At 41.9% G+C, this 22,681-nt stretch overlaps 1 protein-coding gene across 1 annotated transcript in view; it reads right to left on the bottom strand.

Annotated features, from left to right (window-relative positions):
- Positions 1-17,908: 17,908 nt before the first annotated feature.
- Positions 17,909-22,681, bottom strand: part of LOC139385801 (motilin receptor) — a 7,804-nt gene continuing 3,031 nt past the window's right edge. Inside the window, exon 4 of the mRNA XM_071131046.1 lies at positions 17,909-18,270. Within this exon, the coding sequence (XP_070987147.1) occupies positions 17,936-18,270 (335 nt within the window). The 3' untranslated portion in view covers positions 17,909-17,935. The remainder of the gene's footprint in view (positions 18,271-22,681) is intronic.

Genomic DNA, 22,681 nt, shown 5'->3' with positions numbered 1-22,681 from the left:
GGAGTCAGTCTACTCTGTCTAAGTGGAGTAAATATGATTAGTGGAGTCAGTCCTCTCTGTCTAAGTGGAGTAAATAGGATTAGTGGAGTCAGTCTGCTCTAAGTGGAGTAAATATGATTAGTGGAGTCAGTCTGTTCTAAGGGAGTAAATATGATTTGTGGAGTCAGTCTGCTCTAAGTGGAGTAAATATGATTATTGGAGTCAGTCTGCTCTCTCTAAGTGGAGTAAATATGATTAGTGGAGTCCGTCTGCTCTGTCTAAGTGGAGCAAATATGATTATTGGAGTCAGTCTGCTCTCTCTAAGTGGAGTAAATAAGATTACTGGAGTCAGTCTGCTCTAAGTGGAGTAAATAAGATTACTGGAGTCAGTCTGCTCTAAGTGGATTAAATATGATTAGTGGAGTCAGTCTTCTCTCTACACACACAGACATCAGTTCTTATATTTTCATATTGATCTGCCCTTATAAGGTTTGTGATCCAGGGGTAGACAGACAGACAGACAGATATATACACACACACAGTGGTGTAAAAAGTATCCAATTGTCATACTTGAGTAAAAGTAAAGAATAGAAAATGACTCAAGTCAAAGTAAAAGTCATCCAGTGAAATGCTACTTGAGTAAAAGTCTAAAAGTATTTGGTTTGAAATATGCTGAAGTATCAAAAGTACATATAATTGATAAAATATACTTAAGTATGAAAAGTACATGTAATTCCTAAACTATACAGTGGGGAGAACAAGTATTTGATACACTGCCGATTTTAATTACTTAAAAATCATACAATGTGATTTTCAGTCTCTCACAGTTGAAGTGTACCTATGATAAAAATTACAGACCTCTACATGCTTTGTAAGTAGGAAAACCTGCAAAATCGTCAGTGTATCAAATACTTGTTCTCCCCACTGTACTTAAGTATCAAGGTAAAAGTATAAATCATTTCGTTACGTTCCCCAGTTTGTGTTGTAGTTTGTGTTCTTGCATGTGTTTATTTCAGGAAATGGCTTCCTGAAATCCCTCAAGCAGCTGATTGGTCGACTCCAGGGCTAATTGGAGAGCTGACCCCGCCCCCTCGTCAAGACACAGCTGTCTCCAATTATACATTCATTCTGAAGCTATATAAAAGCCAGTGTTCTGTTCAGGAGAGAGAGATTTTGGAGGTAGGGATTGCTGAGAGATATTTTGCTAGAGAGATTTTGCTAGAGAGATTTTGCTGAGGTCATTTGCTGAGGTCATTGATGAGGTCATTGATGAGCGATTGTTTGTGATAGAGAGTTTTTGCTAGAGGTTGATTTTGCTGGGAGTTCATTGCTGAGAGCTGGTATGTTCTGAGTTTGTTGCTCAGGTAGAGCTTAGTTGATGTCCTTTGTTTCTTAGTTTGTTTGTAAAATTGTGTAATATTCTGTTTCATTTGTTCCCAGGGGGGAAGGGGAAGGCACCTTGGGAGTGCTTAGGCAAGAGGCCCGCGGGCATACATATACCCGTAGTATATTCACTGTCTAGGCACACTAGGTAAGACCTGGGCGGACCACTCCCTGTATTTTGGTTAGGGCACCAGGTAAGTAGTGGGTAGGCAGGTAAGATAGGAGAGGGGGGGGGCTTTGAGATTTACTTTCTTTGCTTTGGTTCCGTCCAGCCCCTTTTCCCCATATTACCGTGTACAGGAATAAAGTCCCTGTAAAACGGTACCACATTCTGCCTGTTGTCATTCTTACTCGCACCTACAGTCCATACCTCTTTCGCTTCACAGAGAGTTTAGTTGTAGCAGGGGGTTGCGTTCCCTCTTCATAGAGGCGTGCGTAACATTCATTATATTAAACAAACCAGATGACCATTTTCTTGTTTTTATTTGTATTTATACAGACAGCTAGAGGCACACTCCAAACTCAGACATTACAAACAAAGCATTTTGTGTTTAGTGAGTCTGCCAGATCAGAGGCAGTAGAGATGACCAGGGATGTTCTCTGTTTAGTGAGTCTGCCAGATCAGAGGCAATAGGGATGACCAGGGATGTTCTCTGTTTAGTGAGTCCTCCAGATCAGAGACAGTAGGGATGACCAGGGATGTTCTCTGTTTAGTGAGTCCTCCAGATCAGAGGCAGTAGGGATGACCAGGGATGTTCTGTTTAGTGAGTCCTCCAGATCAGAGGCAGTAGGGATGACCAGGGATGTTCTCTGTTTAGTGAGTCCTCCAGATCAGAGGCAGTAGAGATGACCAGGGATGTTCTCTGTTTAGTGAGTCTGCCAGATCAGAGGCAGTAGGGATGACCAGGGATGTTCTCTGTTTAGTGAGTCTGCCAGATCAGAGGCAGTAGGGATGACCAGGAATGTTCTCTGTTTAGTGAGTCGATACAGTAAGTGTGTGAATTGGACGATCTTCCTGTCCTGCTAAGAATTCATAATGTAACGAGTACTTTTGGGTGTCATGGAAAATGTATGGAGTAAAAAGTACATTATTTTCATTAGGAATGTAGTGAAGTAAAAGTTATCAAAAATATAAATAGTAAAGTAGATACCCCCCCCCCAAAAAAAAACTCCTTAAGTAGTACTTTAAAGCATTTTACTTAACACGCACACACACACACAGGGACAAATGTCCACACCATAGGGGGCAACAGACATTTAATAACTACAACCTGTATTAACACATTTTCATATAAATTCTGAGAACAAGCTAATACCTTGACGTGCCAACGAGCTCTTGAGAAAGACATTTAACATTCACTATGGATGTGTTAGTAACAGAACTGCAACGAGGTACTCTGATACAGAGCCTTCAGAAAGTATCCAACACCCCTGGACTTTTTACACATTTTTGTTGTGAACTTAAAATGGATTAAATTGAGATGTTTTGAAACTGGTCTTAACACCTTAACATGTCAAAGTGGAATTATGTTTTTATTTTATTATTTCAAATGAAATGAAATATAAAAAGCTAAAATGTATTGAGTCAATAAGTATTCAACCCCGTTGTTATGGCAAGGCTATACACAGAGCATTCTGGAAGTATTCAACCCCATTGTTATGGCAAGGCTATACACAGAGCATTCTGGAAGTATTCAACCCCATTGTTATGGCAAGGCTATACACAGAGCATTCTGGAAGTATTCAACCCCATTGTTATGGCAAGGCTATACACAGAGCATTCTGGAAGTATTCAACCCCGTTGTTATGGCAAGGCTATACACAGAGCATTCTGGAAGTATTCAACCCCGTTGTTATGGCAAGGATATACACAGAGCATTCTGGAAGTATTCAACCCCGTTGTTATGGCAAGGCTATACACAGAGCATTCTGGAAGTATTCAACCCCGTTGTTATGGCAAGGATATACACAGAGCATTCTGGAAGTATTCAACCCCGTTGTTATGGCAAGGCTATACACAGAGCATTCTGGAAGTATTCAACCCCGTTGTTATGGCAAGGCTATACACAGAGCATTCTGGAAGTATTCAACCCCGTTGTTATGGCAAGGCTACACACAGAGCATTCTGGAAGTATTCAACCCCGTTGTTATGGCAAGGCTACACACAGAGCATTCTGGAAGTATTCAACCCCGTTGTTATGGCAAGGCTATACACAGAGCATTCTGGAAGTATTCAACCCCGTTGTTATGGCAAGGCTATACACAGAGCATTCTGGAAGTATTCAACCCCGTTGTTATGGCAAGGCTATACACAGAGCATTCTGGAAGTATTCAACCCCGTTGTTATGGCAAGGCTATACACAGAGCATTCTGGAAGTATTCAACCCCGTTGTTATGGCAAGGCTATACACAGAGCATTCTGGAAGTATTCAACCCCGTTGTTATGGCAAGGCTATACACAGAGCATTCTGGAAGTATTCAACCCCGTTGTTATGGCAAGGCTATACACAGAGCATTCTGGAAGTATTCAACCCCGTTGTTATGGCAAGGCTATACACAGAGCATTCTGGAAGTATTCAACCCCGTTGTTATGGCAAGGCTATACACAGAGCATTCTGGAAGTATTCAACCCCGTTGTTATGGCAAGGATATACACAGAGCATTCTGGAAGTATTCAACCCCGTTGTTATGGCAAGGCTATACACAGAGCATTCTGGAAGTATTCAACCCCGTTGTTATGGCAAGGCTATACACAGAGCATTCTGGAAGTATTCAACCCCGTTGTTATGGCAAGGCTATACACAGAGCATTCTGGAAGTATTCAACCCCGTTGTTATGGCAAGGCTATACACAGAGCATTCTGGAAGTATTCAACCCCGTTGTTATGGCAAGGCTATACACAGAGCATTCTGGAAGTATTCAACCCCGTTGTTATGGCAAGGCTATACACAGAGCATTCTGGAAGTATTCAACCCCGTTGTTATGGCAAGGATATACACAGAGCATTCTGGAAGTATTCAACCCCGTTGTTATGGCAAGGCTATACACAGAGCATTCTGGAAGTATTCAACCCCGTTGTTATGGCAAGGCTATACACAGAGCATTCTGGAAGTATTCAACCCCGTTGTTATGGCAAGGCTATACACAGAGCATTCTGGAAGTATTCAACCCCGTTGTTATGGCAAGGCTATACACAGAGCATTCTGGAAGTATTCAACCCCGTTGTTATGGCAAGGCTATACACAGAGCATTCTGGAAGTATTCAACCCCATTGTTATGGCAAGGCTATACACAGAGCATTCTGGAAGTATTCAACCCCATTGTTATGGCAAGGCTATACACAGAGCATTCTGGAAGTATTCAACCCCGTTGTTATGGCAAGGCTATACACAGAGCATTCTGGAAGTATTCAACCCCGTTGTTATGGCAAGGATATACACAGAGCATTCTGGAAGTATTCAACCCCGTTGTTATGGCAAGGCTATACACAGAGCATTCTGGAAGTATTCAACCCCGTTGTTATGGCAAGGCTATACACAGAGCATTCTGGAAGTATTCAACCCCGTTGTTATGGCAAGGCTATACACAGAGCATTCTGGAAGTATTCAGACCTCTTCCCTTTTCGCACATTTTGTTACTTTACAGTCTTATTCTAAAATGGATTAAATAAATGTTTTTCCCTCATCAATCTACACACAGTACCCCGTAATGACATCACAATACCCCATAATGACATCACAATACCCCATAATGACATCACAATACCCCATAATGACATCACAGTACCCCATAATGACATCACAATACCCCATAATGACAAAGTAAAAATTTAATTTAAATATCACATTTACATAAGTACTCAGACACTTTACTCAGTACGTTGTTGAAGCACCTTTGGCAGCGATTTTTTTATATTTATTTATTTCACCTTTATTTAACCAGGTAGGCTAGTTGAGAACACCTTTATTTAACCAGGTAGGCTAGTTGAGAACACCTTTATTTAACCAGGTAGGCTAGTTGAGAACACCTTTATTTAACCAGGTAGGCTATTTGAGAACACCTTTATTTAACCAGGTAGGCTAGTTGAGAACACCTTTATTTAACCAGGTAGGCTAGTTGAGAACACCTTTATTTAATCAGGTAGGCTAGTTGAGAACACCTTTATTTAACCAGGGATGCCAGTTGAGAACACCTTTATTTAACCAGGTAGGCTAGTTGAGAACACCTTTATTTAACCAGGTAGGCTAGTTGAGAACACCTTTATTTAACCAGGTAGGCCAGTTGAGAACACCTTTATTTAACCAGGTAGGCTAGTTGAGAACACCTTTATTTAACCAGGTAGGCCAGTTGAGAACACCTTTATTTAACCAGGTAGGCTAGATGAGAACACCTTTATTTAACCAGGTAGGCCAGTTGAGAACACCTTTATTTAACCAGGTAGGCCAGTTGAGAACACCTTTATTTAACCAGGTAGGCCAGTTGAGAACACCTTTATTTAACCAGGTAGGCTAGTTGAGAACACCTTTATTTAACCAGGTAGGCTAGTTGAGAACACCTTTATTTAACCAGGTAGGCTAGTTGAGAACACCTTTATTTAACCAGGTAGGCTAGTTGAGAACACCTTTATTTAACCAGGTAGGCTAGTTGAGAACACCTTTATTTAACCAGGTAGGCTAGTTGAGAACACCTTTATTTAACCAGGTAGGCTAGTTGAGAACACCTTTATTTAACCAGGTAGGCTAGTTGAGAACACCTTTATTTAACCAGGTAGGCTAGTTGAGAACACCTTTATTTAACCAGGTGGGCTAGTTGAGAACACCTTTATTTAACCAGGTAGGCCAGTTGAGAACACCTTTATTTAACCAGGTAGGCCAGTTGAGAACACCTTTATTTAACCAGGTAGGCTAGTTGAGAACACCTTTATTTAACCAGGTAGGCCAGTTGAGAACACCTTTATTTAACCAGGTAGGCTAGTTGAGAACACCTTTATTTAACCAGGTAGGCTAGTTGAGAACACCTTTATTTAACCAGGTAAGCTAGTTGAGAACACCTTTATTTAACCAGGTAGGCCAGTTGAGAACACCTTTATTTAACCAGGTAGGCCAGTTGAGAACACCTTTATTTAACCAGGTAGGCTAGTTGAGAACACCTTTATTTAACCAGGTAGGCCAGTTGAGAACACCTTTATTTAACCAGGTAGGCTAGTTGAGAACACCTTTATTTAACCAGGTAGGCTAGTTGAGAACACCTTTATTTAACCAGGTAGGCTAGTTGAGAACACCTTTATTTAACCAGGTAGGCCAGTTGAGAACACCTTTATTTAACCAGGTAGGCTAGTTGAGAACACCTTTATTTAACCAGGTAGGCTAGTTGAGAACACCTTTATTTAACCAGGTAGGCTAGTTGAGAACACCTTTATTTAACCAGGTAGGCCAGTTGAGAACACCTTTATTTAACCAGGTAGGCCAGTTGAGAACACCTTTATTTAACCAGGTAGGCCAGTTGAGAACACCTTTATTTAACCAGGTAGGCTAGTTGAGAACACCTTTATTTAACCAGGTAGGCTAGTTGAGAACACCTTTATTTAACCAGGTAGGCTAGTTGAGAACACCTTTATTTAACCAGGTAGGCTAGTTGAGAACACCTTTATTTAACCAGGTAGGCTAGTTGAGAACACCTTTATTTAACCAGGTAGGCTAGTTGAGAACACCTTTATTTAACCAGGTAGGCTAGTTGAGAACACCTTTATTTAACCAGGGATGCCAGTTGAGAACACCTTTATTTAACCAGGTAGGCCAGTTGAGAACACCTTTATTTAACCAGGTAGGCTAGTTGAGAACACCTTTATTTAACCAGGTAGGCTAGTTGAGAACACCTTTATTTAACCAGGTAGGCTAGTTGAGAACACCTTTATTTAACCAGGTAGGACAGTTGAGAACACCTTTATTTAACCAGGGATGCCAGTTGAGAACACCTTTATTTAACCAGGTAGGCCAGTTGAGAACACCTTTATTTAACCAGGTAGGCTAGTTGAGAACACCTTTATTTAACCAGGTAGGCTAGTTGAGAACACCTTTATTTAACCAGGTAGGCTAGTTGAGAACACCTTTATTTAACCAGGTAGGCCAGTTGAGAACACCTTTATTTAACCAGGTAGGCCAGTTGAGAACACCTTTATTTAACCAGGTAGGCTAGTTGAGAACACCTTTATTTAACCAGGTAGGCTAGTTGAGAACACCTTTATTTAACCAGGTAGGCCAGTTGAGAACACCTTTATTTAACCAGGTAGGCTAGTTGAGAACACCTTTATTTAACCAGGTAGGCCAGTTGAGAACACCTTTATTTAACCAGGTAGGCCAGTTGAGAACACCTTTATTTAACCAGGTAGGCCAGTTGAGAACACCTTTATTTAACCAGGTAGGCCAGTTGAGAACACCTTTATTTAACCAGGTAGGCCAGTTGAGAACACCTTTATTTAACCAGGTAGGCCAGTTGAGAACACCTTTATTTAACCAGGTAGGCCAGTTGAGAACACCTTTATTTAACCAGGTAGGCTAGTTGAGAACACCTTTATTTAACCAGGTAGGCCAGTTGAGAACAGCTTTATTTAACCAGGTAGGCCAGTTGAGAACACCTTTATTTAACCAGGTAGGCCAGTTGAGTACACCTTTATTTAACCAGGTAAGCTAGTTGAGAACACCTTTATTTAACCAGGTAGGCCAGTTGAGAACACCTTTATTTAACCAGGTAGGCTAGTTGAGAACACCTTTATTTAACCAGGTAGGCTAGTTGAGAACACCTTTATTTAACCAGGTAGGCTAGTTGAGAACACCTTTATTTAACCAGGTAGGCTAGTTGAGAACACCTTTATTTAACCAGGCAGGCCAGTTGAGAACACCTTTATTTAACCAGGTAGGCCAGTTGAGAACACCTTTATTTAACCAGGTAGGCTAGTTGAGAACACCATTATTTAACCAGGTAGGCCAGTTGAGAACACCTTTATTTAATCAGGTAGGCTAGTTGAGAACACCTTTATTTAATCAGGTAGGCTAGTTGAGAACACCTTTATTTAACCAGGTAGGCCAGTTGAGAACACCTTTATTTAACCAGGTAGGCTAGTTGAGAACACCTTTATTTAACCAGGTAGGCTAGTTGAGAACACCTTTATTTAACCAGGTATGCTAGTTGAGAACACCTTTATTTAACCAGGTAGGCTAGTTGAGAACACCTTTATTTAACCAGGTAGGCTAGTTGAGAACACCTTTATTTAACCAGGTAGGCTAGTTGAGAACACCTTTATTTCACCAGGTAGGCCAGTTGAGAACACCTTTATTTAACCAGGTAGGCTAGTTGAGAACACCTTTATTTAACCAGGTAGGCTAGTTGAGAACACCTTTATTTAACCAGGTAGGCCAGTTGAGAACACCTTTATTTAACCAGGTAGGCCAGTTGAGAACACCTTTATTTAACCAGGTAGGCTAGTTGAGAACACCTTTATTTAACCAGGTAGGCTAGTTGAGAACACCTTTATTTAACCAGGTAGGCTAGTTGAGAACACCTTTATTTAACCAGGTAGGCTAGTTGAGAACACCTTTATTTAACCAGGTAGGCCAGTTGAGAACACCTTTATTTAACCAGGTAGGCTAGTTGAGAACACCTTTATTTAACCAGGTAGGCCAGTTGAGAACACCTTTATTTAACCAGGTGGGCCAGTTGAGAACACCTTTATTTAACCAGGTAGGCTAGTTGAGAACACCTTTATTTAACCAGGTAGGCTAGTTGAGAACACCTTTATTTAACCAGGTATGCTAGTTGAGAACACCTTTATTTAACCAGGTAGGCTAGTTGAGAACACCTTTATTTAACCAGGTAGGCCAGTTGAGAACACCTTTATTTAACCAGGTAGGCCAGTTGAGAACACCTTTATTTAACCAGGTAGGCTAGTTGAGAACACCTTTATTTAACCAGGTTGTCTAGTTGAGAACACCTTTATTTAACCAGGTAGACTAGTTGAGAACACCTTTATTTAACCAGGTAGGCCAGTTGAGAACACCTTTATTTAACCAGGTAGGCCAGTTGAGAACACCTTTATTTAACCAGGTAGGCCAGTTGAGAACACCTTTATTTAACCAGGTAGGCAAGTTGAGAACAAGTTCTCATTTACAATTGAGACCTGGCCAAGATAAAGCAAAGCAGTTTGACACAAACAACAACACAGAGTTACACATGGAGTTAAACAAACATACAGTCAATAATACAGTATAAACAAGTCTAAATACGATGTGAGCAAATGAGGTGAGATAAGGGAGGTAAAGGCAAAAAAAAAGGCCATGGTGGCAAAGTAAATACAATATACAGTGCCTTGCGAAAGTATTCGGCCCCCTTGAACTTTGCGACCTTTTGCCACATTTCAGGCTTCAAACATAAAGATATAAAACTGTATTTTTTTGTGAAGAATCAACAACAAGTGGGACACAATCATGAAGTGGAACGACATTTATTGGATATTTCAAACTTTTTTAACAAATCAAAAACTGAAAAATTGGGCGTGCAAAATTATTCAGCCCCCTTAAGTTAATACTTTGTAGGGCCGCCTTTTGCATACCCCGCTTGGGGTATGTCTCTATCAGTTTTGCACATCGAGAGACTGACATTTTTTCCCATTCCTCCTTGCAAAACAGCTCGAGCTCAGTGAGGTTGGATGGAGAGCATTTGTGAACAGCAGTTTTCAGTTCTTTCCACAGATTCTCGATTGGATTCAGGTCTGGACTTTGACTTGGCCATTCTAACACCTGGGTATGTTTATTTTTGAACCATTCCATTGTAGATTTTGCTTTATGTTTTGGATCATTGTCTTGTTGGAAGACAAATCTCCGTCCGAGTCTCAGGTCTTTTGCAGACTCCATCAGGTTTTCTTCCAGAATGGTCCTGTATTTGGCTCCATCCATCTTCCCATCAATTTTAACCATCTTCCCTGTCCCTGCTGAAGAAAAGCAGGCCAAAACCATGATGCTGCCACCACCATGTTTGACAGTGGGGATGGTGTGTTCAGTGTGATGAGCTGTGTTGCTTTTACGCCAAACATAACGTTTTGCATTGTTGCCAAAAAGTTCAATTTTGGTTTCATCTGACCAGAGCACCTTCTTCCACATGTTTGGTGTGTCTCCCAGGTGACTTGTGGCAAACTTTAAACAACACTTTTTATGGATATCTTTAAGAAATGGCTTTCTTCTTGCCACTCTTCCATAAAGGCCAGATTTGTGCAATATACGACTGATTGTTGTCCTATGGACAGAGTCTCCCACCTCAGCTGTAGATCTCTGCAGTTCATCCAGAGTGATCATGGGCCTCTTGGCTGCATCTCTGATCAGTCTTCTCCTTGTATGAGCTGAAAGTTTAGAGGGACGGCCAGGTCTTGGTAGATTTGCAGTGGTCTGATACTCCTTCCATTTCAATATTATCGCTTGCATAGTGCTCCTTGGGATGTTTAAAGCTTGGGAAATCTTTTTGTATCCAAATCCGGCTTTAAACTTCTTCACAACAGTATCTCGGACCTGCCTGGTGTGTTCCTTGTTCTTCATGATGCTCTCTGCGCTTTTAACGAACCTCTGAGACTATCACAGTGCAGGTGCATTTATACGGAGACTTGATTACACACAGGTGGATTGTATTTATCATCATTAGTCATTTAGGTCAACATTGGATCATTCAGAGATCCTCACTGAACTTCTGGAGAGAGTTTGCTGCACTGAAAGTAAAGGGGCTGAATAATTTTGCACGCTCAATTTTTCAGTTTTTGATTTGTTAAAAAAGTTTGAAATATCCAATAAATGTCGTTCCACTTCATGATTGTGTCCCACTTGTTGTTGATTCTTCACAAAAAAATACAGTTTTATATCTTTATGTTTGAAGCCTGAAATGTGGCAAAAGGTCGCAAAGTTCAAGGGGGCCGAATACTTTCGCAAGGCACTGTAGCAAGTAAAACACTGGAATGGTAGATTTGCAATGGAAGAATGTGCAAAGTAGAAATAAAAATAATGGGGTGCAAAGGAGCAAAATAAATAAATAAATTAAATACAGTAGGGAAAGAGGTAGTTGTTTGGGCTAAATTATAGGTGGGCTATGTACAGATGCTGTAATCTGTGAGCTGCTCTGACAGTTGGTGCTTAAAGCTAGTGAGGGAGATAAGTGTTTCCAGTTTCCAGGGAAGGGTACCATTTTTTTTCAGCATTGAAGGTCCCTAAGCACACAATGGCCTCCAACATTCTCAAATGGAATAAGTTTGGAATCACCAAGACTCTTCCTAGAGCTGGCCGCCCGGCCAAAGTGAGCCCCCAAGAAGGGCCCTGACCAAGGCCCTTCTTGGGGGAGAAGGGCCTTGGTCAGGGAGGTGACGAAGAACCCGATGGGTTCCTCTGTGGAGTTCCTCTGTGGAGATGGGAGAACCTTCCAGAAGGACAACCATCTCTGCAGCACTCCACCAACCAGGCCTTCAAGGTAGAGTGGCCAGACAGAAGCAACTCCTCGGTAAAAGGCACATGACAGCCTGCTTGGAGTTTGCCAAAAGGCACCTAAAGACTTTCAGACCATCAGAAACAAGATTCTCTGGTCTGATGAAACCAAGATCGAACTCTTTGGCCTGAATGCCAAGTGTCACATCTGGTTGTCTGTATTCTCATCCTCGGTTTACACAATTTCTAGCTGTAGACTAGTAATGTGTCTAAGATTTACTCGTATTCTGTAGTGAATCGATAGATCTCAGAGTTGAACGATTTCCAGCCGTGTAGCCAAAGCTCTACGTGGAATAGTCTTGTCCTTTGGTAGAGTTGTAGTTTAAACCACTAAAACACACCAGCGCCACCCGGCATGTTCCGGTCTTAGAAATTCAACCATTTGCACCCTTCAGCTCACGCTGGGGTTTGCTTAGTCTGATGTGAATTTCATCAGGAGTGGGTTTTATATGTAACATTAGAAAGGGGAAGGTTCCATGATGCCTAATGTGATGTCTGGGCTCACGGGAGTGTGGCCACTGACTAGTTAATCTTTATATGAAAAATCCATACTCTCATTTAGAAGATTAATATCACATTACATCTTTTCACAAATAGTTTCATGTTTAATAACCTACTTTTCGCAATATTTAGGTGTACAGTAAACCTGACAGCTGGGATATGTCCCCTTTAAGAGATACAGTTATGTCTGTTTCCTGTCCCTCATGAGGTCACCAAATGAAACGCACTCATCACAACTGTCCCTTAAGTGTCCACGGACCATTCCCACATTCTCAAAAGTAGCAATAGTGTTTAATTCTCCCATTTTGGGGATTTAGGAGTTTGGCCAAGGGAAGTCCTTTGTTCTCTCTCTGTGCTCTCTCCCTTTCTGCATGACCAGGGGGAGAGAGCCTCCGCCAGGAATTTATGACCGGAGATACTTAAACCTGGGTGTAGGAGAGAGTGAGAGAGGGGGGGATACCACGATCTACCCCCAGAAAGGGCCACGTCATGACACGGGTGTGCCAAGCTTGTAGCGTCATACCTGAGAAGACTCAAGGCTGTAATCACTTCCAAAGGTGCTTCAACAAAGTACTGAGTAAAGGGTCTGAATACTTCTGTAAATGTCATATTTCAATTCTAAAAACCTGTTTTCACTTTGTCATTATGGGGTATTGTGATGTCATTATGGGGTATTGTGATGTCATTATGGGGTATTGTGATGTCATTATGGGGTATTGTGATGTCATTATGGGGTATTGTGTGTAGATTTATGAGGGGGGATAAACGATGAAATACATTTTAGAATAAGGCTGTAATGTACAAGGCCAATGGGGACTTTAAAACAGTTACAGAGTTTAATGGCTGTGATCGGAGAAAACTGAGGATGGATCAACAACATTGTAGTGTAGTGTACACAATACTAACCTAAATGACAGAGTGAAAAGAAGGAAACCTTTAAATAAAATATTAGTCTAAAGCATTAATAAAATATTCCAAAACATGAATCCTATTTCCAACAAGGCATTAAAGTAATACTTCAAAAAATGTGGCAAAGAAATCAATTTACATACTGAATACAAAGTGCTCTGTTTGGCGTAAATCCAATACAACACATTATTGAGAACCACTCTCCATATTTTAATAGTGGTGGCTGCATCGTGTTATGGGTATGCTTGTAATCGTTCAGGACTGGGGAGTTTTTCAGGATAAAAAAGAAACGGAACGGAGATAAGCACAAATAAAATCCTAAAGGAAAACCTGGTTCAGTCAGTCTTTCCATCAGGCACTGGGAGGTGAATTCAACTTTCAGCAGGACAATAACCTAAATCACAAGGCCAAATCTACACGGGAGTTGTATACCAAGGAGACACTGAATGTTCCTGAGTGGCCGAGTTACAGTTTTGACTTAAATCACCTTGAAAATCTACGGCCAGACTTCAAAATGGTTGTCTAACAACCAACTTAACAGAGCTTGAAGAATTTAGAAAAGAATAATGGGTAAATATTGTACAATCCAGGTGTGGAAAGCTCTTAGAGATTTACCCAGAAAGACTCACAGCTGTAATAGCTGCCAATGATGATTCTAACATGTATTGACTCAGGGGTGTGAGTACTTATGTAAATGAGACATTTATGTATTTCATTTTAAAATAAATTTGCAAACATTTCGGAAACCATATTTTCACATTATCATGATGTGCTATTGTGTATAGATGGGTGAGAAAAATAATCAGGCTGTAACCCAACTAAGTGTGGAATAAGTCAAGGGGTATGAATACTTTCTGAAGGCTCTGTACAAAGCTAAATATAAGTAATACTGAGGCCCTTCGTATCTGGAAACACAACATCAAAATGACAGTACAGTACTCTACACGCAGTACAGTCCTCTACACACAGTACAGTTCTCTACACACAGTACAGTTCTCTACACACAGTACAGTCCTCTACACACAGTACAGTCCTCTCTACACACAGCACAGTCCTCTACACACAGCACAGTCCTCTACACACAGACACAGTCCTCTACACAGACACAGTCCTCTACACAGACACAGTCCTCTACACACAGTCCTCTACACACAGTACAGTACTCTACACACAGTACAGTACTCTACACACAGTACAGTACTCTACACACAGTACAGTACTCTACACACAGAACAGTACTCTACACACAGCACAGTCCTCTACACACAGCCCAGTCCTCTACACACAGTCCAGTCCTCTACACACAGTCCAGTCCTCTACACACAGTCCTCTACACACAGCACAGTCCTCTACACACAGCACAGTCCTCTACACACAGCACAGTCCTCTACACACAGCACAGTCCTCTACACACAGCACAGTCCTCTACACACAGTCCTCTACACACAGTCCTCTACACACAGTCCTCTACACACAGTCCTCTACACACAGTACTGTACTCTACACACAGTACAGTACTCTACACACAGTACAGTACTCTACACACAGAACAGTCCTCTACACACAGCCCAGTCCTCTACACACAGCCCAGTCCTCTACACACAGTCCAGTCCTCTACACACAGTACATTCCTCTACACACAGTACAGTCCTCTACACACAGTCCTCTACACACAGTCCTCTACACACAGCACAGTCCTCTACACACAGCACAGTCCTCTACACACAGCACAGTCCTCTACACACAGTACAGTCCTCTACACACAGCACAGTCCTCTACACACAGCACAGTCCTCTACACACAGCACAGTCCTCTACACACAGCACAGTCCTCTACACACAGTACAGTCCTCTACACACAGTACAGTCCTCTACACACAGCACAGTCCTCTACACACAGCACAGTCCTCTACACACAGCACAGTCCTCTACACACATCACAGTCCTCTACACACATCACAGTCCTCTACACACAGCACAGTCCTCTACACACAGTACAGTCCTCTACACACAGTACAGTCCTCTACACACAGTACAGTCCTCTAAACACAGCACAGTCCTCTACACACAGTACAGTCCTCTACACACAGCACAGTCCTCTACACACAACACAGTCCTCTACACACAGTACAGTCCTCTACACACAGCACAGTCCTCTACACACAGCACAGTCCTCTACACACATCACAGTCCTCTACACACATCACAGTCCTCTACACACAGTACAGTCCTCTACACACAGTACAGTCCTCTACACACAGCACAGTTTGACATTAAATAAAGCAAACTTAATTAACACATCACTCAGCATTTAAACAGACAAAATTGAGATTTCGTTAACTTGGCAGTCTTGTCTGTGTAAACAGGATAATGAGGCGTGAGACTAAACATGAATTAGTCTATTTAGGTCAAACTAATGAACCATCTCAACATCAGCTCATCACGTCCCATCGCTACAGTATGTAAATATACATGAATATTCAAACATTTCACGTAAAATAACAGTCGAGACAAACCCAGCTGCTGTGAATCTACTGCAACCCAGAGCCCCTTTCCTTCACCTGCAACTATGAGACAAAAGCCCAGGTTCCCTTTATAAAACACCTCTCTCTTAAATATGGCTTCGTCCCTCCAGCTCATCTCCCAAAATCTCTCCTGTTTACAACCAGGATGACAGCAGGGTCTGTACTGGATACTACATAGTGTTGTAGTGTGACTCTACTGGATACTACATAGTGTTGTAGTGTGACTGTACTGGGTACTACATAGTGTTGTAGTGTGACTGTACTGGATACTACATAGTGTTGTAGTGTGGCTGAACTGGATACTACATAGTGTTGTAGTGTGACTGTACTGGATACTACATAGTGTTGTAGTGTGACTGTACTGGATACTACATAGTGTTGTAGTGTGGCTGAACTGGATACTACATAGTGTTGTAGTGTGACTGTACTGGGTACTACATAGTGTTGTAGTGTGACTGTACTGGACACTACATAGTGTTGTAGTGTGACTGTACTGGATACTACATATTATTGTAGTGTGACTGTACTGGGTACTACATAGTGTTGTAGTGTGACTGTACTGGATACTACATAGTGTTGTAGTGTGACTGTACTGGGTACTACATAGTGTTGTAGTGTGACTGTACTGGATACTACATAGTGTTGTAGTGTGACTGTACTGGATACTACATAGTATTGTAGTGTGACTGTACTGGGTACTACATAGTGTTGTAGTGTGACTGTACTGGATACTACATAGTGTTGTAGTGTGACTGTACTGGGTACTACATAGTGTTGTAGTGTGACTGTACTGGACACTACATAGTGTTGTAGTGTGACTGTACTGGATACTACATAGTATTGTAGTGTGACTGTACTGGGTACTACATAGTGTTGTAGTGTGACTGTACTGGATACTACATAGTGTTGTAGTGTGACTGTACTGGGTACTACATAATGTTGTAGTGTGACTACTGGATACTACATAGTGTTGTAGTGTGACTGTACTAGATACTACATAGTGTTGTAGTGTGACTGTACTGGACACTACATAGTGTTGTAGTGTGGCTGTACTGGATACTACATAGTGTTGTAGTGTGGCTGTACTGGATACTACATAGTGTTGTAGTGTGGCTGTACTGGATACTACATAGTGTTGTAGTGTGACTGTACAGGATACTACATAGTGTTGTAGTGTGACTGTACTGGATACTACATAGTGTTGTAGTGTGACTGTACTGGATACTACATAGTGTGACTGTACTGGATACTGCATAGTGTTGTAGTGTGACTGTACTAGATACTACATAGTGTTGTAGTGTGACTGTACTGGGTACTACATAGTGTTGTAGTGTGACTGTACTGGATACTACATAGTGTTGTTGTGTGACTGTACTGGATACTACATAGTGTGACTGTACTGGATACTACATAGTGTTGTAGTGTGACTGTACTGGATACTACATAGTGTTGTAGTGTGACTGTACTGGATACTACATAGTGTTGTAGTGTGGCTGTAGTGGATACTACATAGTGTTGTTGTGTGACTGTACTGGATACTACATTGTGTTGTAGTGTGACTGTACTGGATACTACATAGTGTTGTAGTGTGACTGTACTGGATACTACATAGTGTTGTAGTGTGACTGTAGTGGATACTACATAGTGTTGTAGTGTGACTGTACTGGATACTACATAGTGTTGTAGTGTGACTACTGGATACTACATAGTGTTGTAGTGTGACTGTACTAGATACTACATAGTGTTGTAGTGTGACTGTACTGGACACTACATAGTGTTGTAGTGTGGCTGTACTGGATACTACATAGTGTTGTAGTGCGACTGTACTGGATACTACATAGTGTTGTAGTGTGACTGTACTGGGTACTACATAGTGTTGTAGTGTGACTGTACTGGATACTACATAGTGTTGTTGTGTGACTGTACTGGATACTACATAGTGTGACTGTACTGGATACTACATAGTGTTGTAGTGTGACTGTACTGGATACTACATAGTGTTGTAGTGTGACTGTACTGGATACTACATAGTGCTGTAGTGTGACTGTAGTGGATGTCATCTCCTGCACCAGACACTTCTTTCCAAACTGGGGAGGTTAGAGGTCATGGCACTGTCCTTACCAACCTCCTACACTCCGATCATGGTATCGTCCAGTGTGGTGGTTTCTTCTTTGAGGGACAGCTGCTGTCTATGTCCGGTTGGTCGATGGTTGTTGTTACCATAGCGTCGGGGGTGGGGCTCGTGTCTAAGCAGGAAGAGGCGGCGCGCGGCGGCGCGGTACTTCCTGGACATGAGGTTATAGAGGACAGGGTTGATGGAGGCGCTGAGGTAACAGAGGACCATGGAGCCTATGTTGAAGTCCTGGCTCAGTTTTGCCTCCTCGTAGTCATCCACCTGGGCAAACAGGCTACGGCCGATATGATAGGGCAGCCAACAGATCACAAACGCCAGGACTACCATCACTGGTGGGGGATGAGGGAGGAATGAGAGAAATGAAACAATTTAACCTTTATTTAACCTTTATTTAACTAGACAAGTCAGTTAAGAACAAATTCTTATTTACAATGACAGCCTACAGAAAGAGAGAGAAAGAAAGAGAAAGAGAGAGAAAGAGAGAGAGAGAAAGAAAGAGAGAGAAATAGAGAGAGAGAGACAAAGATGATAGTGGTAGGGTTTGAGCTATGCAACCAAGTGGTTCCATAATAAAAGGTAAAAGGGCCCAGAACTGATCCTTGTGGTACACCATACATATTTGAACTTGAAAGTGATGGGATGATTTGTCATTTATATGAAAAAAAATGGATACCTGTGGACTTAAAAACTTAAACCGTGCCTGTCCACAGATTCCAACAAGATTTTCCAATCTCTCTAAATATATGCCTGTGATGGTCAGACATTTCACTGAGATTGAGGAGCACTAGAGGAATATAAACTACTTGACCTAAAGTGGACACCTACGTGTCAAACATCTCATTACAAAATCATGGGCATTAATATGGAGTTCGTCCCCCCTCCTTCCTGCTATAACAACCTCCACACTTCTGGGAAGGTTTTCCAGTAGATGTTGGAACATTGCTGCCATAACAGCCTCCACTCTTCTGGGAAGACTAGATGTTGGAACATTGCTGCTATAACAGCCTCCACTCTTCTGGGAAGGCTTTCCACTAGATGTTGGAACATTGCTGCTATAACAGCCTCCACTCTTCTGGGAAGGCTTTCCACTAGATGTTGGAACATTGCTGCTATAACAGCCTCCACTCTTCTGGGAAGACTAGATGTTGGAACGTTGCTGCAATGCCTTGCTTCCATTCAGCCACAAGAGCATCTAGAATGTATGCTGTAGCGTTAAGATTTCCCTTCACTGGATCTAAGGGGCCTAACCCGAACCATGAAAAACTACCCCAGACCATTATTCCTCCTCCACCAAACTTTACATTTGGCACTATGCATTGGGGCAGGTAGCGTTCTCCTGGCATCCGCCAAACCCAGATAAGTCCTTCGGACTGCCAGATAGTGAAGCGTGATTCATCACTCCAGAGAACACGTTTCCACTGCTCCAGAGTCCAATGGCGGCGAGCTTTACACCACTCCAGTCGACGCTTGGCATTGGACATGGTGATCTTAGGCTTGTGTGCGGCTGCTCGGCCACGGAAACCCATTTCATGAAGCTCCCGATGAACTGTTATTGTGCTGAAGTTGCTTCCAGAGGCAGCTTGGAACTCGGTAGTGAGAGTTGCAACCGAGGACAGCACTTGGCGGTCCCGTTCTGGGAGCTTGTGTGGCCTACCATTTCGAGTCATTATTGCTCTTAGACGTTTCCATACTTTTGCATATACAGTGTATGAGCTATGTGACAGCGGCTGTCATGTTACCTATACTCTGTTGGAAAGGCGGTGAATTAGTGATCCCTAATGTAGGGAAGGGGGGGGAGCAACAAGGTCATGAAAATCCCCATTATCTCTGAATAATGAGTCCCTTTGATGACAATCCAATTTGTGGACTGAAAAAGTTGGCGACATGGTATCTGCCGTGCACTGTGGTTGTCTAGCTAATTCATATAGAAGCAGACACAGTAAATATTGACAGGCTATTAAATGAACACACGGGATTCACGATTCCATTAGAACACGACAGGACTACAAATCAAGGACTACAAATCAAGTTGATTGGCTACGTAGGCGATCAATGGACATCATTTGTTCTCCTAAAACAGGCTTTTAGAGTCATTATTAGGTCACACGCGGTCTTTCTCCTTGCCGTGAACTGTTAATATCATCAGGGTTTTGTTCTGACATTAAAAACAAACTTATTCTACAGCATTGTTGAACACTAATTTCTGATTGGCTTTAAGGGCATTCTAGAATGGACATTAAAACCAGTTATACCATGGTATTGTTGAATACTCGTTTCTGATTAGCTAGAAGGGCATTCTAGAATGGACATTAAAACCAGTTATACAATGGTATTGTTGAATACTCGCTTCTGATTGGCTTTAAGGGCATTCTAAGTGATAATGCCAGAGAAGGCGGTGTTTGGAGGATATATTGGCACGGTTTGCTGGCCCACGACTTCGTCACAGCCATGCCAATATATCCTCCAAACATCGACTTCGAGGGCATTATCACTTTTATACAACGGGTTACCAACATATTAAAATAATGATTAATTAATCTATACTATTTCTTCATCCTTCCACGAGATATAGTCCCGACACAAATCTAGGGTTGCTACCGAAGCCGACTGGTCCTTCTTTTTATCAGTTCGGTTACAAGAAACACGACCCAGTTGTTAAGTATTTTCTGTTCTGTTTCTATGGACCCAGTCGTTCGTTTTGAAATGTTCCATATTGCCATACTGGTTGACTACTTTATTATCCGTCGCCTGCCAACTACGGTTCATTTACAGTCACGTTAAAACAGCGCAGCCAGAACAGCAAAGCAACCCGATATTTGTTTCAGGACTGTCATCTTGTGGAAGGATGAAATAATACGAATACATTCATCGAAATAAAGTTAATGGAAATATGTCCAGTATTGTATGAATATGTTGGTAATCCGTTGTATAAAAGTGATAATGCCCGAGATGTTTGGAGGATATATTAAGCATGGGGGTGTTGTTAAACCAACAACGACATCGAAATAAACCATGGTACATTTTCATAGTAGATTTAAAAGGCTATAGTTGCATTGTTACTTGGTCTGTGTTTGAGCTGCTTTTGAAAGCAGAAGTCTAATAGAAAACATTATTGGCATGGTTGAATTATATTTTCATAATAACAAACTAGGACGGATGGTTTGGTTAGATGAACTAGGAAGTCTGTTTGGTTACCACGGCAACTGCCGTAGCGGTCTAGTAAACTTGCTAGCTACTTCAATGGTTGAACACATTTCTAGTGGCAAATGATGAACATATATCTCGTGTTATTAAATTATAGTCATGGTATAAAAAGAGATAATCAACCCGTGGCTTTTCTCTGGAAAATAATGCAGCTCCGCGGTCGGCCAGTTCCACTCCATCAAATCAAATGTATTTGTAAAGCCCTTCTTACATCAGCTGATATCTCAAAGTGCTGTACAGAAACCCAGCCTAAAACCCCCCAAACAGCAAGCAATGCAGGTGTAGAAGCACGGCTGGTCAAATCCTTCCCCATTACTAGTTTAACCAGCTGTTTTCAGCAACTGCTATTCTTTTCATTCGGTTGTTTTACTAGCAACAAACTGTTTCGCTAGCTTCTAGCCTAGTGTTTAATATTCAAAGTGATCTCGTCCTAATGGACAGTGTTGACGAGATGGCACACCATGCCAGGATGAATTTAACGTCATCAGCTCGTTGTTATGGATGTATCCAAATTAACGTCTCTAGAAAACAGCTTTAAAACGAATCCAAATGCAGCTACTTTGCTGTTATTCTGTCTGCAGAGGTCGTGGCTGTGTTGATCCCTGACATAATTACATGCTGGAAATAGAAAACTATTTTTTGACTTCTTGACGGACAGCGTACGCACACTATGGAGACGGACTGTACACACTATGGAGACGGACTGTACACACTATGGAGACGGACTGTACACACTATGGAGACGGACTGTACACACTATGGAGACGGACTGTACACACTATGGAGACGGACTGTACACACTATGGAGACGGACTGCACACACTATGGAGACGGACTGTACACACTATGGAGACGGACTGTACACACTATGGAGACGGACTGCACACACTATGGAGACGGACTGTACACACTATGGAGACGGACTGTACACACTATGGAGACGGACTGCACACACTATGGAGACGGACTGTACACACTATGGAGACGGACTGTACACACTATGGAGACGGACTGCACACACTATGGAGACGGACTGTACACACTATGGAGACGGACTGTACACACTATGGAGACGGACTGTACACACTATGGAGACGGACTGTACACACTATGGACGGACTGTACACACTATGGAGACGGACTGTACACACTATGGAGACGGACTGTGCACACTATGGAGACGGACTGTACACACTATGGAGACGGACTGTACACACTATGGAGACGGACTGTACACACTATGGACGGACTGTACACACTATGGAGACGGACTGTACACACTATGGAGACGGACTGTGCACACTATGGAGACGGACTGTACACACTATGGAGACGGACCTAGAATGAATAGTATATTAAACCAAATGTAATATAAACTGTGATAATACTAATAACTGTAGTTAATATAATGTTTATTATAATAATAATTAATAAATAATGAATTCATATAATGTTTAATGTATATGTTTCAAGTAGCATCATTTTCTCTTGTAGGCAAAGTCTTCAAAAACACTTGAAATGATGCCTATCCCCAGT

Source organism: Oncorhynchus clarkii, chromosome 27 (genome assembly GCF_045791955.1).
Source record: "Oncorhynchus clarkii lewisi isolate Uvic-CL-2024 chromosome 27, UVic_Ocla_1.0, whole genome shotgun sequence".
Taxonomy (NCBI): domain Eukaryota; kingdom Metazoa; phylum Chordata; class Actinopteri; order Salmoniformes; family Salmonidae; genus Oncorhynchus; species Oncorhynchus clarkii.
The sequence above is the reverse complement of the archived record's forward strand: the minus strand, read 5'-3'. Positions and strand labels throughout refer to the sequence as shown.